The sequence below is a fragment of the Dendrobium catenatum genome, unplaced genomic scaffold, assembly GCF_001605985.2.
Source record: "Dendrobium catenatum unplaced genomic scaffold, ASM160598v2 fragScaff_scaffold_81, whole genome shotgun sequence".
Taxonomy (NCBI): Eukaryota; Viridiplantae; Streptophyta; class Magnoliopsida; order Asparagales; family Orchidaceae; genus Dendrobium; species Dendrobium catenatum.
The window spans coordinates 509,070-532,723 of record NW_021318543.1 but is presented as its reverse complement, the minus strand read 5'-3'; the positions used below and the strand labels follow the sequence as shown (position 1 = coordinate 532,723).

The window sequence follows — 23,654 nt, the reverse complement described above, 5'->3', positions numbered from 1 at the left end:
TTATGTCCTTTTTATTATTTAATTTTTATTCATGAATTCTTCTTATTAATTATTGTTAATTATTTTTATGTCAAAGCTGATCTTTTTTCTTAATAGGATATTTGCAAACCAAAAAAATTGAAATAAAATAAATCATAAAAAATATGCATCTTGATTTTTATGTGTGCATAAATAAAAAAAAAAGCACCACATTTATTTATTTGTACTTTATAGCTCTAAAATAGAAATCAAATAAAAATTACACAATCAAATACAACTTATCATCTGAGCTCTCAACCAATAGATATTTGATTTAAATTCAAATATTCTCAAAATTATAATTAAAAATAATTAAGAATAGTTGATTCAAATTCAAACTATTGTTCAATGCCAACTTACTATAAAGTGGTTGGATAATTAATTATGCAATGAAAACAAAAATTGATTAATGATATATTGAACAAAACAAAATATTAAAATATGTTTATATATTTAAATTTTGAAAAGTTATAGACCAATTGATTAAAAAAAAAGAAGACTTTTTCCGATGTACCGATTCACCAAATCCTTTATTGTCTCGCTACCCAAACCCACCCATTACCGGACCCCAAGCCCATGACCGACAGCATCTGGCCTCCGCCGCCGCCTCCCATGCCCGACCCAACCCTCCCCTCTCCATCCCCTTCAGCTTCTGTCTCATGCACCGCCGTCGCCTCAGTCTCCGCCAACCCCATCTCCGTCTTAGACGGCGACGAATCCCTCTCTCGCCCCAAAAAGCTCCGCAAGGTGTCCCCAGACTCCACTGCCCCTCTGCCCCTGCCCCCACCCCCTTTCTTCCTCCTCCCTCGACCCCTCTCTGCCCCAGGAGAACTTGACGCCGCTATTCGCCACCTCCGCGCTGCCGACCCTCACCTCGCTGCAGTCATCGACGAGCTCGAACCCCTTAGCCTCCACCAGTTTCAGCCCCCGTTTCTAACCCTAGCACGCAGCATCATCCACCAACAACTCGCACCGAAAGCCGCCGTTCCCACCTACGAGCGATTCCTCAAGCTCTGCGAAGTCCACGGTGGCGTCTCACCCGCCGCAGTTCTCGCACTCTCCGCTGAACACCTCCGCCAGATCGGCATCTCGGCTCGAAAATCCAGCTATCTCCACGACCTTTCCCGCAAGTTCCATACTGGAGTTCTCTCCGACGCGGCGATCGTGTCGCTCGACGATCGTTCGCTGCTGTCGTTGCTGACTATGGTGGAAGGGATCGGGACGTGGTCGGCGCACATGTTTATGATCTTCTCACTGCATCGGCCTGATATTCTTCCGGTGGGGGATGCCACGGTGCGGCGCGGTGTGCAGCTTTTGTATGGGTTAGGGGAGACGCCGCGTCCATCACAGATGGAGCAGTTGTGTGAACGGTGGAGGCCGTATAGGTCTGTGGGATCATGGTACATGTGGCGGCTATCGCAGGCTAAGGCCGCGGCCACACCGAGCGCTGTTGGGCTACTAGCGGGTGCGCCTCATCAGTCTTTGATGATGGATACTTTTCAGGTAGTTTCTTTTCCTTTGATTGGACTCTTAATTGATAATGAGTGAGATGCTATCCTGGAATATTTTGGATTAGTAAAAAAAAAATGTTGGGGATAAAATAATGGGTTGCATACTTGCATGTGTCTATATGGCTGATTGGAATTATTTAATGGCTGGAATTATTTGAATTTTGTTGCTGTTTCTCCAGAAAACTCTAGAAATATAAGCTGATTTTTTTTTTTTTCAATTCGAAGTGTGAATCAAAGGAGTCCTAAAGTTGGGCCTGATGTGCTAGTGATCAAATCCATTGTCAATTTATAAGTTTAGGTCTATAGAAGAGGGCCAAACAATTAGTGCTTTTACACGATGTTTGTTTTATCAACCAATGTGAGATTAAACCTAATATCCTCACATATCTTAATAATTTTGCATGATTATTAGATGTTTAATTCTATTTTTGTTTGGAGATTTGTCTTTTTTCTATGCTACTATTTAACATATTGTATATTATTTGATCATTTTATTATTTTAATATGTCAATTATAAAAGAATAATCCCAATTGTCCAGGCATTTGTTTACGTCCCCAAACTTCAAATCTTCATCTTTGCATTTTGAAGGTTACATATAATTCTAACAATTAGAATTCAAATCATATAATTGATTTTAAGAATACATCATAAGTAGATTTGAAACACCATAAAAATTGATTTGGTTGGAGTTCTAGTAATAGAATATGCCATTATTTATGATATTTAGTTCTTTTGCCTTTTATATTGTTCATGGGGTCGCTAGATTTTTAGATATCATTTGGGTGATTCCATAATGCAAGTACGAATGAAGTAATAGCATAACATTGATTAGTACGTCGTGGTGAACCAAACAACCCCTCCGCGTTAGGTATCATAAGATATTGGGGGTTTATGTGAAATTTGAACTTGTTACCTATCGATCAGAGCTCTTGAAAAGAATTATAATTTTAGTAGGTCCAATGTGGTTTGTGCTTGTAATTGAAATTGCATTTAAATTGTACCATTGAATTTGGAAAGAAATCATCAAGCAGCTCGAGTTACACAGTTAGATTTGGCCTATATTGACTTCCGCTCATTGCTCATTTGCTCTAGTCAATTAGTTGAGTTTTGATGAAAACTAATATTTCATTGCTTTCTCACGACTTGAGCTCACATGAATAGACAAACAACAAGCGTAATGGTATATGATTTAATCTAGTTATAGATTATTTCTGGATGATCTGAAAATCTAAAGATCTGCAGGATTCTTGCTATCAGGGAGAAAATTTAAACATGATTTTGTCTGCTACGGGCTAGTTGCAAGAAATCTTGAAATGATAACTGAACTGGATCTGATTTGAGGATTTTTTTTTTGATACTAATCTAGTTGGATCTGATTTGAGGATGAATTACAATAATTGCATAATTAGGGTTTGAGTCTAGGATGTGCATGATTATGCAAATTCATCAAATATGGAGTGTGTTGTGGTTCAAAGTGTTTTGAACAGTTTATTGCTTGGTGTACTTCTAATTGTTTGGTATATGAGGTCCTTGTGATAACAGCTTAAACTGCAAGCTCTGATCTGCTATTGTTTTAAGCAATTGCAGTAGAGATCTTTGAACTTACAAGATGTTACCAAACGCATTTTTAATTCATTCTGTATTTGCTTGAAACACTAATGTACCAGAAATATTACCTAAATTGCGAGCTATTTTAATTTGTTCTATACTGTGTTGGAGGTATCATGAAGATCAGAAGAAAACCATATTTCCTGGTTCTAGGAGTAAACATGCAGTCATTTGAAAGATGGTTGCTAATGCCTAGTTTTGGTCCAAAATGTGAGTTTCATATGACAACCTAAGAATGATTGTTGCAGATTGCAGAGGCTTGAGTGTGACAGCATTTTTTTTTCCTTTTTGGTTTTGTATGGAAATTGTGAATGATAAACTTCATTCTGAGGTATTCCGTGAATTATTCATATATTTACTATTTATCTGAATAATTTTGGTAAGATTTATTTCCTAAAATTTTTTTCTCAGTAAATATCAAATAATTTTTGTTTTTGTGATAATACTTGATCTGGGTAACGACAGGTTTCTAGAACCATGACGTTAGGATTAAAACAAGAGCTGCATTTAAAAGTGGTGTCTAACTGGCTTATTGACTTTTATATATGTCTACCTATGAAACCAAATATACAAATATTTTTCCAAAACATGGAGTAGGTCCTTAATTTTGAAAATTTCTTGAAGGTTTGAGAGACTTTGCTGCTGATTCTCCCATTGATGAATATCCCATTGATGAACCAATTGTTAAGTTTGGAGATTAGTTTCCTCAAATTTTTTTCTCTTTGCTGAAATTTGAAATTTGGTTTCAAACTAAATTTATTAGGTTAAACAAATCTGGATTTGATTTTTCAAATAAGCTTTGATTTGGTTCATAATTATCTAGGATTCAACAAATTATCTCCTAAATATGTGTGCTAATAATAAATCTACTTGTTACTATCCCACCTCCTCCCCTTCAAAACTTTCCTGTGTGCACTTGATTGGGGAAAGAGACTAACTCTCAACTTCTACCTTTGCTGGTCGTTACTGGCTTGGGCTATTAAGTTTTTCTCTCGTTAGCCTCTTGTTTTTAAACTCCATATCCAACACATCATTTGTATAATTCTCAATGTTTTATGCTAATCTTATTTCTTCTGCATTATTGAAGAGAAAATCATGTTCATAATGGTGGATGTTAAAATGTCTTATAAACTGGGTAGATAAATCTATAGGCGATGTTTATCAACTAAATGATTCATTAGAGCTAAAAGTAAGGCAAAATTAATGCAAATCTCAAAGTATACAGTTATCCAATTGCAAGTTGTGATGTTACCATTTATGAGAGTTTTTTATATTGATGACCTGAAACAATTTTTTTGAGTCTTTTTTTTTTTTAAGATGGGGAGATTGATGTAGGATTATAGTATCTCCTATGTCTTCCGCCTCCACTGTTATAAAGCTTTAGTGATTCCTTCCACGCCTACAAGCTTTCCTTAAACCTTTGTCACCAATAGACATCCATACATGAAATATTTTCATAGGTCTTATGCAATCCTATAGATGTAGCCTTGCTGATCCATTGGTTTTACAATATTTATTTCTTGTATCACCAGTCTTACACAATGCCTGGTTGCGATCTTATTTATCTTCTACGCTCACTATCCAACTGGATAAGACTTGGGACCGTCGTTTCTATGATGATTAATATCTACTGGCTTTCAATGATTCATATCCTTTTGAAAATAGCGTCGATTAATCTTCTATATTTAATTATGATTTCTAAGCAGCTTTGTGATTTTTCTAATTGTGATGCAAGTTTCATATAAAACATATAATTTTATTAAAATCTTGATTTTCCATGTTTTATTTTTATCAGACAACTAATACATTATCCTTTGCATGAATTTTGTATATTTCTAATTTTTATCTTATGTCACGAACATTTGTTGAAATTAAAGTTCAAGAATTGCATATATGAGTTTATGTGCATGCTTTGGTCCTTCTCATCCTTGATTTGCATAAAAAGTCCTAAACCATACGTCGTCATGTTCAAATTCCTTTAGGGTTTGATGTAATAAAAAATTAGGAAAGATCCCCTAATGTTTTATTACCAAAACAAAACCTTACTAATCTTTAAAAACATACATGGGATAAGAAAATACACAAACAAACTCTTACATTTCATATAAAAAGAACACATACAAACATAAAGAAACACTTACAACCTTCAAGACCAAACTGAAAACAACCTAAAGATGCTTTTCTTTCATTTAGAAGAAGGATACAAGTGGAAGGGATACTTGTGGGTAGAAGAAGGGATTAGAAGCCAAGACAAAGGATAGGAGTAACTCGCAAGTTATCCCAAGATAGAGAAGAAGAAGAAGTGGACAAAACTCTCAAGCTTTTCCAAAAAATCCTCTCAGGTTTTTATCCAAAAATTATCATCATCACAACTCTTTTTTCTTTGCCCAAACATCTTATATTTATAGGAGAAAAGCTGGCAACCAAACAACCACCTCACACAATTATTAACCCAATAAATTATGGGAACTAGAAGGCCAAAAGTCTCCAAAAATTGCAGCAGGAATTCTGCACAGAAAACAAAGATGCAGCCCCACCCAACAGCCACCAAACAACATTAAATAAATCTATCAGATTTAGGGAAATGAAAGACCAACAACCATAACACATCAGCCCCCAAACGGTACAGCAAAACAGAGGAGAAAAGCCACAGGAACCAAGCAGCAATCCACGGAACCAAGCAGCAACCCATGGAACCAAGCAGCAATCCACGGAACCAAGCAGCCATCCACGAAACAAAGCAGCCAGCACACGAAACAAAGGGTCACGGCACAGAAAAACCAACCAGCCGTGGGAACTAAAGGGCCAAGGCACGGGAAAACAGCCAGCCAGCCATGGAACCAAAGCCCAATGGCACGGAACCAATCAGCCAGCCTCGTGGAACCAAAGGGAGACATGGAGGGGAAAACCGAGAGGAAGCTTGGGGAAAGAAAAGGGGCAAGATACACCATAATGAGCTCACTAAACTTAAATAAATTGAGCTAATCTTCAGCTCATTATGACCAACCAAGAGCTGAAAAATTAATGAGCTAGGAAGTAAATAAATACCCCAATCATGAAGATTAAATTTTAGCTCAAATATTTATGAGGCTAAACTAAGTAAATTCCAGCATTTGAGCTCAATATTAAGCAACCAAGCTCACCCGAAAACACCAGAAAGCCCAAGGCGTCAAAACAAATTCTCGTCTTGTTTTGACCCACCCCCCCCCCCCCCCTGCAAGCATCAGGGTTGCTTGGTTGTATATAAAAGGACTCACACGTTATGGTGCTATCAACATGGATTTTGACCATCTATTCAATGGCCAGAACTGACTTTGTCTCAAACAATGCTGCCTTTATTAACTAATATATTTTTTCAAGGTGTAAAATAATGGTTTAAATTCAAAATTGATTTTAAGTTTGAATTCTTTGTCAAGACACCATTAGATGCATTTTGCTAAACAAACAAGAGGGTGCTTTGGGTTGACCCGGCTTTACACTGACATGATTTAACACAGAAATATCTAGAACAATTCTTATATGTTTGCTTATCGTTTTCAGAGAAAGTGATGTGGCTCAAATTATTTCATAGCATTGGATTTATCAGTATGCTACTGGTAGGAAACATAATAGAGGGTTGCATACACCTTTGTCAATCCCATATAATCCTTAGGAAGACATTTGTACGGGTTTATGTTAGATTTACAACGAACTCTCGGAAACCATTATTCAGATTTTTTGTGATAGACTATGATGCACGTGCATAATCACGACAATACGGACACAACACAATATAGATATCGGACACATCAATTATGGAAAATATAGGACACCAGGGGCGGAGCCAGGATTTTATTCATGCGGAGGCACAAAATTTTAAATTAATTTAAAAACCCTCAACCTTTTTTATCCGGACTTGGGACCGGCATTTGTGGTTTTTAAATTTTTTTTAATCGTTAGATTCATTATAAAAATATAGAATATAATAAAACAAAAAACTTACATATCATCTATAATTTCTCCCACCAGTCTTAATTTTTTAAAATCGTTGTATAATCAATTCATTGTCGATACTATTGAATTTATCTTTTTCAATATAAGTAAGTAAACAATCATTCATTCAGGAGTCTCCCATACGATTGCGTAAATGATTCTTTATAATATTCATTGCAGAAAATGCCCGTTCGACTGTTGCTGTAGCAATTGACAATATCAAAGCAAGCTTTATAAGTAAAAACACCAAAGAATAAATATCATTTTTCTGAGTCTCTACTATTTTCTGAGCAAGTTTTCCAAGTCCTTTTAAATTCATAAACGCGTCGGTCGATCTCATATCAATAATAAAATTTTTAATTTGATGGTCTAGTATGATGATATCCATTTCTGAAAAATCTGATGGATAAACTTTTGCTAGGCGTAGCCATCGTTCTTTATCAAAAGCTGAAAAAGACTGAGATGGATTCAAACATGTGGCACACATTAATAATTATGTGTTAATTTCATCAAACATATTATTGAGCTCTTGAAGTTGCATATTTATAACAATGTAAAATAATTCAATTTGATAATGATGTCTATTTGTTATAATTTTAGTATGACGCCTTGATCTTCCTCGCATCGCAAATGAATCGGTCATGTTTGGAATCTTTATGCTATTCTTCTTACAAAATAATTCAACTTCTTTAAACAAAGTGTCCCACCCATCATTTCTCATATTCTGAAGCCTTTGCTTAGAAATTCTTACCAAAGTCATGGCATTTATAATGTCCTGATCCTTTCTTTGCAGCACTTATGATAACTCATTTGTAACTCCCAATATATTCTTCATTTTGTGTAAATTGAAAATAAATTCAAAACTTTGCACAAATTCAAGTAAGGAATACGCTTCACCTTTTTTATCACTACTAAATCCTTCGTGTGTCACTATATCAAGAATATCTATAATAGACTCAAATAGAAGAATTAAACTGATGAGTAAATTGTAGTGGGTACCCCAATGAGTGTCTTCTGACCTTTGAAGTGCAATTTGTTGATTTAAACCTCGGCCTTTTGCAATCTCTCCACTTTCCAACTGTTCAACAATTTTGTCATAATATTTCCTCTTAATATATCTCTTCTTTTGCATGAAGTACCAATTATATTTAATAAATTGGTCATAATGTTAAAGAAGGAAGCAACTTGGATATGATTTTTTGCAACTACAACTAATGCTAGTTGAAGTTGGTGTGCAAAACAATGAACATAATAAGCTGAAGAGTTCTCTTTCATGATCAAAGTCTTTAATCCATTAAACTCACCCCGCATATTGCTTGCTTCATCATACCCTTTTCCTTGTATTTGTGTCACACTCAAACCATACTTTACAAATAAAGCTTCAATGGCCAATTTTAGTGTTAGACCTATTGTATCTTCTACATGAACAATCCCAATAAAATGCTCAATGATACATCCTTACAAATCAACATAACATAAAGCAACGTCAACTTATTCTTTGACTGATATATCCTGGTCTTCATCTAGTAAAATTGAAAATACATCATTTTTCAATTAATTGATTATGACATTTGAGACCTCAATTGCAGCAGCTTATGCGATTTCTTTCTTGATTTTTAGGAGCAATTAATTTATTGCGGGGTGAGTTTAATGGATTAAAGAATTTGATCATGAAAGAGAACTCTTTACCTTATCATGTTCATTGTTTTGCACACCAACTCCAACTAGCATTAGTTGCAGTCGAAAAAAAATCATATCAAAGTTGCTTCATTCTTTAACACTGTGACCAATTTATTAAATATAATTGATACTTTATGCAAAAGAAGAGATATATTAAAAGGAAAATATTATGACAAAATTGTTGAATAATTGGAAAGTGGAGAGATTGCAAAAGGTTAAGGTTTAAATCAACAAATTGCACTTCAAAGGCCATGAGACACTCGTTGGGGTACCCACTACAATTCACTTATCAGTTTAATTCTTTTATTTGGGTCTATTATAGATGTTCTTGATATAGTGACACATGAGGGATCTAGTAATGATAAAAAAGGTGAAGCATATTCCTTACTTGAATTTGTGCAAAGTTTTGAATTTATTTTCAATTTACACATGATGAATAATATATTGGGAGTTACAAATGAGTTATCACAAGTGCTGCAAAGAAAAGATCATGACATTATAAATGCCATGACTTTGGTAAGAATTTCTAAGTAAATGCTTCAAAATATGAGAAATGATGGGCGGTACACTTTGTTTAAAGAAGTTGAATTATTTTGTAAGAAGAATATCATAAACATTCCAAACATGACTGATTCATTTGTGATGCGAGGAAGATCAAGACGTCATACTAAAATTATAACAGATAAAAATCATTATCAAATCAAATTATTTTACATTGTTATAGATATGCAACTTCAAGAACTCAATAATAGGTTTGATGAAATTAATACAGAATTACTAATGTGTGTCGCATGTTTGAATCCATCTAAGTCATTTTCAGCTTTTGATAAAGAACAATGGTTAGCCTAGCAAAATTTTATCCGTCAGATTTTTCAAAAATGGATCTCATCATACTAGACCATCAAATTGAAAATTTTATTGTTTATATGAGATCGAGCGATGCATTTATGAATTTAAAAGAACTTGGAGAACTTGCCAGAAAATAGTGGAGACTCGAAAAAATGATATTTATCCTTTGGTGTTTTTACTTATAAAGCTTCCTTTGATATTGCCAGTTGCTACAACAATAGTCAAACAGATATTTTTTGCAATGAATATTATAAAGAATCGTTTACGCAATTGTATAGGAGACTCCTGGATGAATGATTGTTTACTTATATTGAAAAAGATATATTCAATAGTATCAACAATGAATTGATTGTACAACGATTTCAAAAAATAAAGACTATGCGGGAGAAATTATAGATGATATGTAAGTTTTTTGTTTTATTATATATATTATTTTTTTATAATGAATCTAACGATTAAAATTTTTTTTTAAACCACCAATGCAGGTTCCAAGTCCGGATGAAAAAGGTTGAGGGGTTTTAAATAATTTAAAATTTTGTGCCCCCACATGATTAAAATCCTGGCTTCACCCCTGCCTTTAAGCTTTTTTTTTTTCTTAAAGTCGAGCATTCATAGAAAAAATGCTAATAATCATTAAATATATTTTTATCTGTAAACAATAAATCATAAAATATTTGACTTAAACTCATGATCTAAAAGAAATAATTTTCTGCTTTAAACAGATTTTGTGATTTGTTCTTTCATTTGAAACAAGTATTTTGCCGGTGCCTAGAAGATCTAAATTTCGATAAAGCTATGTCTGGCTTCAAAAAAAAAAAAAATCTTAAGATAATGAGATCCGAAGCTTTTGATTCCTAGTTAAATCTGAAAAATTTCACACAAAAAATCAGTTTTTTTTCATTCCAATTTTCAATTGAAACTCAAAAGTTAAGATAAATAACTTGAAGACTAGGCTAGTAGTTAGGTAAAACGATTCAGAATTCTTACGACGGACTGTGCGTGACCGCCGGTCGACGACTGGCAACTGGGCGGCAGGGGCGGAGTCTCATTCGGCCGTTCGGGCTTCTCTCTAGTTACTGAATAGTCTCCCTAGTCCCTATTAGCGTGTGAGATGAGAAGCAAAGCGGGACGGGATAGTTGCCAGCAGGAAAGTTTTGGGGAAAAGTGGAATATTTAATGCATTAGGGATGAAAAAAGTAAATCATTTATTTAGTTTATTCTGTAATTAATGATAAATAAATGATATTAATATATAATATATTACCAAATTAATTCCTGTGGCTACTGACTTAATGGGGCTGTGGGGGCACGTGCTCCCAGTGCCCCCACACTACATCCATCCCTGTAGGACACAGATATGAGTTAGACATGGTGTTATAATTTTTAGATCTAAAAAATAGTGTGTTGAAATTGAATAAGCTGGATATGAAGAATAATTGAGAAATAATAAATCATTTAATTATGATCTGAGCTTAAAATGATTAATGTTAGGATGTTAAGAGGTGGACGTGGATGTCGTGTCAGACATCGAGAGCGGAGATGACAATGTTGTCGAGAATCGAGCATTGATGTTGTGCAACGGTCATTGAACATCGATGTTGAGACAGTATTGGCCCTCCATGTTAAGATGACATCGGTTGCTAATATAGAGATGACGTTGGACAAAGATGAGATGTCGAGATGGTGCATGGCTTGATTCTTGGCCTAGAAATTGTTGAAATTGAGCATCAATGTCAAGATAGCATTAGACTTTAATGCTGAGATTGTTTTAAAACATTGATGTTGTAACGACATCGAAGAGATGACATCGTGCATCGTTGTGAAACCATAGTCGTAACCTGCTAGAGGGAAATGAAAATTGGCATGTTCGGGGATTGAGATACTAAGTACGTGCGATTTATTTGGGGTTGTGGAGTGAAAATAAAAAGTTTACTTTTTTTTTTAAATAAATAAAAAAATTAAAATACAAAAAAGTATTTTTAAAAATTTTAATGAAATATTTAAGATGTGTGTCCACTTATTTTTTATTGGACACGTGTTCAGCGTATCCGACGCGTGTTAGAGGCTTGTTGTGTCCGATACTTGTCAGATACTGCATATCCCTTTGATGAGAATTGTCGGTGCATCATAGATGATAGATCATTTTCCAATCCCGACTCATTCTGTATCATATCATAAAACTATTGTTGCATATCACATTTTAAAATTATATTTTAATGTGGTGGATAAATTACATGTGTTGCCTAGAGCAATTATTAGTGATCGATATATAAAATTGATGAATTTTTATTTTTAATTCCTTTGAAAAAATAGGGCCAAAACGTGACTTCTCTATAGCATGCCATCAAGAAGCTAATGGACAAACTGAAGTAATAAATAGGAGTTTGAAGATATTTTATATTGACTAATAAAAGACTATATCTAGGTGTGATTTAATATTACGTATGGCTGAGTTTACTTGCAAGAATTTGTTAATAGGTCTTGAGATTGTCATAAGGCTTTAACCTAGATAGTTTATAGATCTTGTTGAGCTTCTATTAAGTTTAGGCTTAATGCATTTGCATAACATGTAGATAATTACATGAGGATTTTCATGAAAAATTGGCTACTAACTATGACAATTATAAGATTATTTTTTTTAAATGTGAACTTGAGGTATGTTGAGTTGAAACTTGGTGAAAGGAATTGTGCTTTTAAATTATAGAAAATTTCCCCATGAATGTTTAAGAAATTAAATTTGAGAAAAATAAGGCCATTTAAAATCTTTCAGCAATTTAGAACCAAGGCCTACGAATTAAAACTTAATATTAAGCTTCTTTTAAATGTATATGTCTTAACCTTATTTTATGAACTTGCTGTCATTTTTTGGATTTATCTCTCTTTCTACTCTCTAATTTGCATCCAACTCTGTTAGATAATTCTATACAACTTATTATTAAAGTTATTTTGAATGATGAGATTGTATCCGCTACTAATTGTTGATTTAAAGATATCTGTTGCATTGTTTAACATATTTATTTGAGATGACTTATGAATTGATGTTTTGAAAACACAATGCTTTTGTATTAATTTGCTTGATGCATATCAAATGTTAAATTTATTGAATTTGCTCAAGTGTAGTATAAGTTGTATGTGCAAAGTTTTCTTTTATTTTATTTTTTTGGACATGGTTGTTATTATATGGTTTGGACAGAATACGAAACGAGCCTATCCATGAAAAGGTTGGAGTAGCTCTAGTGGCAAATAAGATTAGAGAGTCGCCTTATATTATTTGGTCATGTAAAATGGCGGCCTTTCGATACCCTGTTAGGAGAGTAGATGTATTAGATTTGGCCTATGTTAAGAAAGGTAGAGGTATATTGATTGGAAATACTTGAGTTTGCAAGTAATCCTATCGGATGTACTAGACTTTGCAAGCAACTTTAACAAGAAATTGGTAAAAACAGCGAGAAGACACAGGAACAATAATGAAACAACCCAAAATAACCGTTTACTCAAAGCTAAACAAACATAAGAAAAGATGCAATTGATCCTCTATTCGAGAGGAGTATTGTTCTCTTCCAAACTCTAGACACCAAGTCTAGTGCCCAAGACACCCAAGAGACTCCAAGAGAAAACAATATTCAAGCATTCCTATCCCTTCCCTCTCATGCTTATTTATAGCTTTAGCCGCCCACCCCCTCCCCCTGCCAAAAATATATTAAATCAAATAGATTAATCCCCTTACAAAAAATAGATTAAATCAAATAGATTAACCCCCTTGCCAAAAATAGATTAAATCAAATAGATCAATTCAAATAGTGGACCCTACTATTAATGGGCGGCAATCAAATAGGGCGTGGGCCCCTATTGCTTGGGCGTAAACATGAGAGGCGGTTTGACCCCACCTCCTATAGACTAAGGCCAGCCCATGTGGGGCCGGCTGGGTCAGTTCAGGAACCGACCTAACATATACCTAAAAAGGCTTGGTTAGAAAATTTTTGAAATGATCTTTCTTTATTAGATTTAAATAAGAATTTGATTCTTAACATAACAAAATGATTCATGTAGCCGACCCCATGTAGTGGGATAAAGACTTTATGTTGTTGTTGTTATATGGTTTATCTATTTATTTGATACTGTAGTTAGGTATGTTTAATTGAGACTCTATCCTTATTCATGATAACTATTTCTATTTAGCATTATTGATTTTGATGTCGCTATTTTGTGGCTTTTCATGCCGGGATCTCTTCAAATGCTGCAACCATTACTTTACATACCCTATTCAAATGCCGTCACTTGCGACTGTTATGTGTGTTGATTACAATTTTGATTTCCCTTTAGATATTGCATTTCTAGCCAATATATATTTCCTAGTTGTAACAAGATGTTTAGTTTTCACAATAATTGTTAACCAATACTTTGTTGTGCTTGAATGTTAAATTTTAAATTGATTAAAATGAACTTAAGCTAGTTTTATGCCAACTATATCTATTAATCTAGAGATGAGAAATCTATAAAGAAATAATTGATTTGAGAATGGAAGATCTTGGCTAGGTTGTTTCCATTGTGATCCAGATGTTACATATTCGAATCATAAAAATAACTCCTTACAATATAGGGATAAGGCTTTGTCTATAATATTCTCCACAAAACCTATATTGATAGGATGCATACTACTTTTTTACATATATTAACAATAAAGATTTTATTTATTATATATTTTGGGGGTTTACATAGCACCAAAATATCATGTATTTGTATATCTAACACCTAGATCTTTATATTTATTTATATATCCCTTTAGTGTCTAAATTATGTCAAAATATATTTATGAATATGTTTGTTTTAATTTAAATAAGTTAATATTTATGATATTTTTTATGTGATTTAGAGTTTTTAGTGTTATATAAGTAATTCTAAACATTTAGGTATTAAATATGTAAATACATAAGATTTTTGTGCTGTAATTTCCTCATCATATTTTAGAAGCTTCATCTGCACTTGTACTGTACCATGTTTTGTTCTACATTAAGCTTTACCCAGACAAAAATGACAAGCAGCTACAGTTGCACAGATCTTAATGTATTCCTAAACAATTAAATAATTGGTTGAGGTTCTCTCAAGGATCTTCTAATCAAAATGCATTGTTTTTATAATAAAATGTCTATACCCATTTGATCATTCTGTTTTAATATTTGGTAACCAGATCCTGTAGATTAATTCTTTCTACTTAATTGAAATGCTATCTTAGATTTGTATACTGGTTCTTGTTGACCTATGACAGGTAGACAGGTAGCCTCGGGGATGAACAATTCTTCAGTGCTCTCCTTGCTTGAATGGTGAAGTTTGTCTATTCTTTGAAAAATTATTCTGTGCGGAAGCCAAACCCCGTCAGGATACCTAAGCCTGCGGTTCGGTACCGTTGTACCGTGGCTCGGCACTGCTCGGTGCTCAGGCTCGATATCACTGACGTGGCTCATTTTAATTGGTATCTGGATGTAGAGTTGTGTTCGGCATCTGCATAGAATAATCTCTCATGTTCTTTCCCACATTGAATGTTTTCCAAATTTATGTTCTTCTCTGCAATCTTTGAAGCTTTGTTTATGAGTAGGATATCTTCTAGTGATTGAATTATGGTTTTTTTTTTTCCAGATGATTCTATGAATCAAACTAAGGATCTCAAGCTTACATCCCTTGGTGAATTTTGGTCAATGGATATTTTATTCTCCAGATTATGATATTAAGGTGATGATGGAATTTTGATTTTTAGGGGGGATACAAAAATTTTGGTCAGTCAACAGTTGCAATATGTGTTTCTGTGAGGGTTAATACTTAGTGGAGTTGTATGGAATTTCATTTTGTTGTCGACTTGCTATTTATTCTGTGTGCTCTTTTAGCAAAGAAATATTGTATTACTGTTTCTGGTTGTAGTTTAAGACTTGTTCAATTCAGCTCTTAATTTTTACCATCTTCTTTGCTCTCAATATTGGTAATTGGAGAGGTTCATTTCAAGGATTCAGCCATTTATTTCATTTTGGATTTGTTTGCTTGGATGCTTTTTAAATAGATGGTTTTTTCAAATATTGAGTAATTCAGATGAATTCAACTTAGAAATAGATGAGTTATTTAGGCTTCCGTTGGGACGGCTTAAACTTTTGTACTAAAAAGTTGCTATAAGAAGCAATAAGAAAATCGTCCCAAACGAAGTCTTAATATGATGCAAATTAAATGCATTGAAATATTGTATATATTTGTTAGAATATATTTCAATTGCGTGGAAGATTGGCATGCCAACATTAAGCAATCGACAATGAGGGCCATGAGGGCGGACATTGGTGGCGCATGCAATGCAGAGATGGGAGCTTGCGATGACATGGCGGCGGCCGACGATGAGGGTCAGTGCTGAGCAGGATTTTGATTTAGAACTGTGGAGGAGATAATGGTTTTGGGAATTTAAAATTCATTAATTTTGTTTTAAATTAAAATTTCTCACTAGAAAGTTATTTTAGTAAGTGGTAAGAAATCTATTCGAAACTAAGCCTAAATTTCTTGTTCTTCTTATTATATTAATACCAAAGTGATAATAAAATTTATATTAATTACGTTATAAATATAAATATATAAATTTAATTAATCAAATTTTAATCAATTCTATTTGATTGAGATTAATATCTTAATTATTTTTTGTTAATACTTTATAAAACTAATTAAACACAATAAACAAATTTGAAAATGAAATCATAAATAGTATTAATTCAATTAAATTAGTATATTTTAATTAATTAATATTAGTTATTAAAAGTTATTTAACTTTCTAATTAATATATTTTAATAAAATGGAAGTCGCGGCGGGAGAAAGGCATCGAGGTAAGCAGCGGCGTGCAAAGAAGGAGAAGAGTTCGCGACTCGTGAGACTTGCCGATTTATGATAATCCTGCCGATGCCCGGATTACCAAATCCAAAGCGGAGGAGAAACTGGGTTTGCTTTTCCTCGCCTTTCCTCGTCGCCATTTCTTCGTGTCTGCTTCGGCTTCCCGTGCTTCGCATCCGAGTACAAACAGCCCCGTAGGATTTACAGTGGTCGTTTGTATTGTTTGGTAAGATATAGCTTAAATCCTGCGCAAATTCTGATACCAAGCAGCTGTTTGTCTTCTGCTCTCCTCTCATCTCTATTTCTCGGTCGCAGACGATTATTCCATCCGCACTCTCAGCTCCTCGTTAGAGGCTTTCTTCTAAACCCTAATTGATATGAGCGGGCACGAGTTCAGGTTCTTCCTGTCCTGCGATATCAGCCTCCCCGTCACCTTGCGGATCGATAGATTGGAAGGAAATCTGCCACACTCGTCTGCTGTTGTGTCCGGTGCAGTTGCTTTTACTTGTCCCATATTTCTCCTTTCTCTATGCCTGAAACTTTAATTTTTGACTTATGTTAAGAAATATAGGGGTAGACCTAAAAAGACTTGGTTAGGGCATCTCCAACCGAACGCCAAATAAAATCCTCCATTTGCTTGCGGACGTTGCACTGTTCACCCATGCCATTTTTCTCTGTCAACCGGAAAAATACGGGAAAGGAGAAAGGCCATTACCTTGGCGCAGAAGCAAAAAAATGGCGTTGGATTGGAGCAGCACCACGCTATTTGCGGTATTTTGGCGTGAAAAATAGAGTTCTCGGTTGGAGATGACCTTAGAAAATATTAGGAATGACCTTTCTTTATTAGATTTAAACGATAATTTGACTTTTAATAGGACACAATGGAGAAAATGTTGTGTCCGGTGCAGTTGCTTTTACTTGTCCCATATTTCTCCTTTCTCTATGCCTGAAACTTTAATTTTTTTGATATTTTGATTGTGCTGAGTTTGGGTTTCATGCTTGCTGGATTGAGAAATTAGAGTAGTTTGTGGGGTGAAGTTTGTTAATGAATGATGAGAACTGGTAACTTTGGCTGTAATTATTGCCCGAAAGAGTTTTATTATGTAAGTTTTTGGATGGCCATGAGTGGGTGCTTTTTTTGATTTATAATAACCAGTGAACTCTCGATAAGGCTGTAACTGAATAGTTGAGGTGAGTATTATCTTGCCTCCTTCATTTATTTTGTTATCCATTGCAAGCTGAGCTTGAGCATGACCCAAGTTTTATGATGGTTTTAAAACTTGTTTGTTAATTTTATATCGAGTTTGAGCCGAAGTTGAGCCTAATTAATTATATTTTATATTTTAATGATTTAAGCATACATACTAATTATTAAAAATAGTTAGATTTATATATTTAATTAAATTGACATAATTCATTAGATATTATTTAAGTTATTTGATGAAGTTTAAATATTAATAAGAAGAAGTTAATATATTCATGTCTAACTAATTATTTGAAATTTTCATCATACTTTACCTGTAGTAATATAGATAATTTTAAAATGTATAAGATATATGAAAATTGATTCAACAATACAGTCTACACTATCAAATAAGTCATTAAGCTATTATTAAATGAGCATTTCATTGTATTCTTAGTGAGCTACATGTTAAACAATAAATGAGTATATTCACAAACATAAATGAACAATTGAGTGATTGGTTAAGTTTATCAATTTATATTATGAACTTCTAAAATCTTGTTCAAGCTTGTTCACTTATATAAATGAATGAACTTAAACGGACCTTATATGAATGAGTATTGAGGTTTTTATGGAATGCACTTTTTTGTTTAAAATAATAACTCTAGGTTTTGCAATCGGGCAGGATGATGTTGGAGTGAAAGTCTCCATTTTTTGGGTTCACTTTTTCTTAGAATGCTTGTGCTGAACTCATGCTTCATGCTTCTCTAATTTCAGTAGCTAGAGTTCTTTGTGTATCTTGCACCTTGGTTTGCTTTACATCGCCGGGTAAATGAACGATAAAGTTGGTAATTCTAGTTGTATGTCAGAAAGAACCCTTGTGTTTTTTGGCATATATAAGAGTCAATTTTGTTGAAGCAAGGTTTTTAATCTCGGCTTTGCAATTTCTTAAATCTAAAGTTTATAAATCCTGATATTGTGCTAATGTGTATTTAATTTGGAAAAAGGATCACAATGGTCCTTTGACTATTTATTAAGGACCAAAATGATTCAAACTATATTAAAGAACCATTATTGTCCCTCAAATCTTTAAAAATGAATCAAAGTAATCTTTTAATATAGTTGTGGATCATTTTGGTCCTTAATAAAGAGTCAAGGGACCATTTTAGTCATTTTTTCATTTAATTTGTATAATCAGAAAGTGCTTCAACTTTAATTGAACTTATTATATAGTTTATCAAAGAAAATGAATTATTAATCTTGACAACCTACAAGTAATAAATCATGAGGATGTAAACTTTTTTAAAAAAAATGTAAACTTCAACTCATAAGTAGTGCACTGTATGGGTTATATTTGGGATGTACGATATCAGAGTGAATTTTCTTTCTTTTTTTGTTTGAGTTGAAGACTGCTACCTGCGCTGGACAAGTTTATATTCCTTGGTTTCACTTTTGATTTGCTTCACTTTTCAGAGGTTGATTCTGCAGCAGGAAGCAGGAATGCGGAGCTATTTGTTGAATGTGCTCTGCATATAGATGGTGCCCTCTTTGGTCTACCCACCAGAACTAGGTTTGATTGTTCTCTTTTGTATATCCACAATGAAATATAAATGTGGATGGGATCCAATGATTTCCTTTGCTAACAAGCGAGGTTATTTTCTATTATATGCCAGACTAGAATCTTCCGGGCAACCGTATTGCTGGAATGAGCTGATCACATTGAGCACCAAATATCGGGATTTGACCCCTCAGGCACAACTATCACTAACTGTAAGTTTAATGAAATTAACTCACTGTTAATATCCTTGAGTTGGGCTAGTTTTCCTGTAAATGCATTGCTCATGATCTTGATGCCATAGAGCTTGTGCACATGCAATTTATGTCCTCCATTGTATTAGTCTCATACTATTAAAATTTTGATATTAAAAAATTTAAAAAGTAAAATAGTAAGAAATTTTGTACAAAATCACAAAATAGTTCTCAGACATTTCGTTTGCATCCAAATTAGGCCTAGATTGTAACGTTTTTTTAGTTAGTTCAACTATACAACATTGATCTGAAATGGTCCCTCATAATGTAATTGTTATATAAAATTGATCCTAATTTAATCCCTTGATTATATAAAGTTGATCTCAATTTATTCTCAAAGGGATCATTCTGGATCAATTTATTTATTCGAGGGATTAAATTGGAGAAACATGATACTCTGGAATTAAATTGGTCATGTACGAATAGTTTGAGAACTATTTTGAAGTTTACCCCAAGCAATATTATTTAATGAAGCCTTAGAGGTTTTTCCATATCTTTGAAATCTAATTCTTGTTTGGAAATGCATTTTTTTTTTTCATCAACATATCTTATCACGTTTTATTCGTGTGAAATGACAACATAAATCACCACACCGGTGCATCTCTCTTTGGATTTAGATGGAGTATACACCCAGGTCATCCATCTCTGTGAGCGTAGCTGTGATTTATTATATAGAAAACCACACAACATTCCAAAAGGAAGACTAAATTAGCTTGAGCTATATCTTCATCAACGGAATTCTTACTCCCATCCACCCTCACTGTTACCCTTATGCAGCGTCATTTGTCATGTCAGAAACTGACAGCCCATATGAGACGATTAGGATTGCAGATGGTGCCAGAATATGGTGTCAGAAGCAGTGCTCGTTTTGCAAAATTCCTTTTACTTATGATTCCTTACATTTGAAAATTCTGAAGTTTATTGCCTAGATAATTCATGTATTAAAAAATTTTCCTTTTTATTTTCATGAGTAAGATTTCAAATTTTCTTATACCAATAGGTTTGAGTGGTTTTCGACTGGATTGACGTTAAGCTATAAAAATAATTCCAGAAATTATAATTAGGAGAAGTTGCACCGAGATTCTTTTTTCAAGGAAAATAGGTAAATTTTTCAGTGCCAATCCATTCTTCTGTGGCTTATACTGATATCATATGCAAATGGGAATTATGGAAAGCAACCATCTCAAAGCTTGAACTAGTTAAAAAGAAGCAATCACCGGAACCTGAACCTACATGTTGAGGTTAATTTGAGTTTATGAAGAACTCCAGTATGTGAAGGTGAATTTTATGTTCTGATTTTTTTAATTTTTTCCAAGAGAAAATGCCTGAAATGTTCCGTGCTATTGCTAGTTTAATGGATGTAAACTGTTATATTTGCTATCTGCGCATGAGGATGCTTAAAAATGGCTAATTTAGTAAATTCTACAGGTGCAAAATAAAATACAATACTGATATAGTTCCTAAAATCATAACTGAAGTGAACGTGGTTTATTCTTATTTTTCTTTGCTTACCTCAAAGATGTAATTTCATTAGTATGGTGTACATATAAGGAAGAAGAAGTATAGAAGTTTAGAAGTGTCATAAATCTTGTAAAGATAAAACTTTATCAACATAACCATCATTATCATGATTTACTCCAAGTCAATTATGATTAGGTTTATGAATTCTTATTTGGCATTATTTTCTATTCAGAGTTTTCTTAGAGTTTTTCTTACAGTAAAGCTTCATCTCCTACCCTCATCCCAATCTTCTTGATTTTAACATTGTTGTATCTTGAAATGATTCCACGCCAATTGAGTTTCTTTCTTGAGAGACACCTTTAGCATGGGTTCATTTCTTGTACACATTGAGCTAATGAAATGTGAGCCCGCCTTAGTGAACTGTCTCCTAGCCTCCAGTAGTGACGAGTCTCCAGCTCAAACTCAAGGGGCTTGCATGTTAGAGGGATCCGGCATAGGTCTGCGTAATTTAGTTCAATTTGATATTTACAATGCCATTCATGCTATGATTCATGAAATTTACATGTCTATAACTTGTTGCAATACAACAAATATTTTCCAGGGTTTCACCCACCATTTTAAGCTTGTTTGGTCATCAGTTTGGTTTGTTTGATTGAATTAAATTAAGTGCTAATTCAATATTTTTTTTTCCCTCAAAAAAAAAAAAAATTCAATCATTTTCACTTGCCTTTTGATGCATGCTTTGTGTCACAAGTTATGTGCGATTAAATCAAAGTTTTACGATCCCAACAAAAAAAAAGAAGCAATAATCATTATGATAAATAATAATGATGAAAAACAATAATAATAATAGTAATGATGATTATGATAAATACCTTAAAAATAGTAGTGTGGGCTTAAACTAATTATGAAGGAGGGCACATAGTGTCATAAAACTTCAAAATTAAGTGTGACAAATCTTGTTTCTCATAATTTGATTGGCAGTTATTGTTATGTAATATTTGTTTAAAAATTGTTTACAGTGCTCCCCTATGTGCCAATTGGTGTTCAAAAAATATCTAAAAGATGTCGAAAAGTGTTAAGACTTTGTTAGAAAATAAATAAATTAGACACACCAAATGAAGTGTTTGACATTTTGTCATATTGTCTGAATGTAAAAACAACCAGCGTGACATAATGACCATCTGGAAGTGTTCATGCTTCATATGAATTGAATGAATTAGGGAATATGATGTCTACAAATTATATCATAACAGTACTCGCATGATATCTTTAAATTGCAATTCTTTTTTAGTAGATATCCCTGCCCCACTTTTTGATTGTGTGTAAGTTAGGGTGGTTTGTTTGTTTTGATATGGTGGAGAGGGAGGATTGGTAATAACTTGTTTTAGAGTTTTGGCATAGGCTGCATTTATATTCAAAACTCATATCCTTGCTTGTTTATCAGTTACCTTGTGTAATTTCATATTAATCTGCATATAACCAGCAATACAAAAATATGAAAATTTTTTCTATGCTTGCATAATTTTGGATGGCACAAATCTGAAGCTTCCCTTCATGCTTTTGAAACATTATGATTCTTTGCAACTTGAAGGTGCCTTCCATAGCTGTCAATGGCGCGCGCCATGGCGCACGGCGCGGTGCGGCGCACCTACGGCGCCATGTTCATGGCGAGGCGCATGTGTATAAAATAGCGCGCGCTATTTGCACCACATGTGAGCCATGACGCATTGCGCACGGCGCAAAATAGCGCGCCAAATTGTTTTTAAATTTTCGTATACTTATGAATATTTTTTATATTTAAAAATATAGGGATTTTTACATACATAACACTTGAAACTATTCAAAATACATATTCAACACTCAAACTATTATATTTACTCATATACCACCTCAAACTCTCATTTTCTTCAATTCTACTACTCCCTCTAAACGCCGTCAGAAATCCGCCTCGCATCGTCTTCCTTTCGTTCCCAGCCAGACGACGACGGGAAGTTACCAAAAATTATTATCGGTCCGTGGAGATGCTGGTGGAGGACAACGAGATTGACCTATCACCTTGATTGCCGGAGCTCCATCGCCGGTTGCAGTTCAAGGAGATGCCCAATCTCATTATGAGCCATGTATGGCTCCTGATAAGCCGAACTGAAAGCTGCTATTACTGCTCTGTCTCGCCGCCTGCTTCAGCACTAAGTGCCTCCACCACGCCATTTTGCAGCTGTAGCAAGAAGTCTAATGAGAAAATCATATAGTATTCCAAAACTCTTCTCTCAGCTTTTCTCTGCTTTGCTCTAACGTTTATGCTACAGGTTTCAATCTACAGCTTATTGTAGCTTCCCGAATCTGTTGATGCTGGGTTCCTTCTGCCCGAGATGGATTCGTTGGATCACACATGCACATTGATTGCTTGCTCCCGCTCACCCCACGACCGCATGACTCCCATTTTTCCAAAACTCCCCGGAGATGGGTTCATTGGCTCCTTCAGGGGCAGTGGAGCACATGCTCCCGCTCACTCCACGAACACATGGGTTCGTTGCCTCCTTCTTCTAGCACCATTGTAAGGCACAGAACCTTGCAAGTAATTATCCACATAATTAAAAGTAGAAAGAAGGATTGCAAATTAAGAAGAAATGGAACCATACAGGAGATAATGCAATGCATTAAATGAACCACTGTTGGAGCCATTGGCCTTGATCGCTGAAATCTCCG

General features: G+C 34.2%; 2 protein-coding genes across 4 annotated transcripts in view; both read left to right on the top strand.

The window, feature by feature from the left end:
* Positions 1–513: 513 nt before the first annotated feature.
* On the top strand, positions 514–15,597 carry LOC110096510 (probable DNA-3-methyladenine glycosylase 2). 2 transcript variants are annotated; one of them, XM_020822505.2, is made up of 3 exons: positions 515–1,521; positions 14,906–14,960; positions 15,274–15,597. In XM_020822505.2, the coding sequence occupies exons 1-2, from the start codon at positions 595–597 to the stop codon at positions 14,915–14,917; spliced, it is 939 nt and encodes a 312-aa protein (XP_020678164.1). In that variant the 5' UTR covers positions 515–594; the 3' UTR covers positions 14,918–14,960; positions 15,274–15,597. The 2 variants fall into 2 exon arrangements, with proteins under 2 accessions (XP_020678165.1, XP_020678164.1); XM_020822506.2 differs by lacking the exon at positions 14,906–14,960 and having other exon boundaries at positions 514–1,521.
* Positions 15,598–16,466: 869 nt separating this feature from the next.
* The window catches only part of LOC110096521 (phosphatidylinositol 3-kinase, root isoform), a 30,455-nt gene continuing 23,267 nt past the window's right edge, over positions 16,467–23,654 (top strand). For both annotated transcript variants that reach the window (XM_020822524.2, XM_020822522.2), the window contains exons 1-4: positions 16,467–16,718; positions 16,808–16,981; positions 19,149–19,245; positions 19,349–19,445. In XM_020822524.2, the coding sequence (XP_020678183.2) occupies positions 16,870–16,981; positions 19,149–19,245; positions 19,349–19,445 (306 nt within the window). In that variant the 5' untranslated portion in view covers positions 16,467–16,718; positions 16,808–16,869. The remainder of the gene's footprint in view (positions 16,719–16,807; positions 16,982–19,148; positions 19,246–19,348; positions 19,446–23,654) is intronic.

Bases quoted from the DNA above. Each gene is read 5' to 3' on its own strand.
- LOC110096510 (XM_020822506.2), top strand. From the start codon at position 595: ATGACCGACAGCATCTGGCCTCCGCCGCCGCCTCCCATGCCCGACCCA.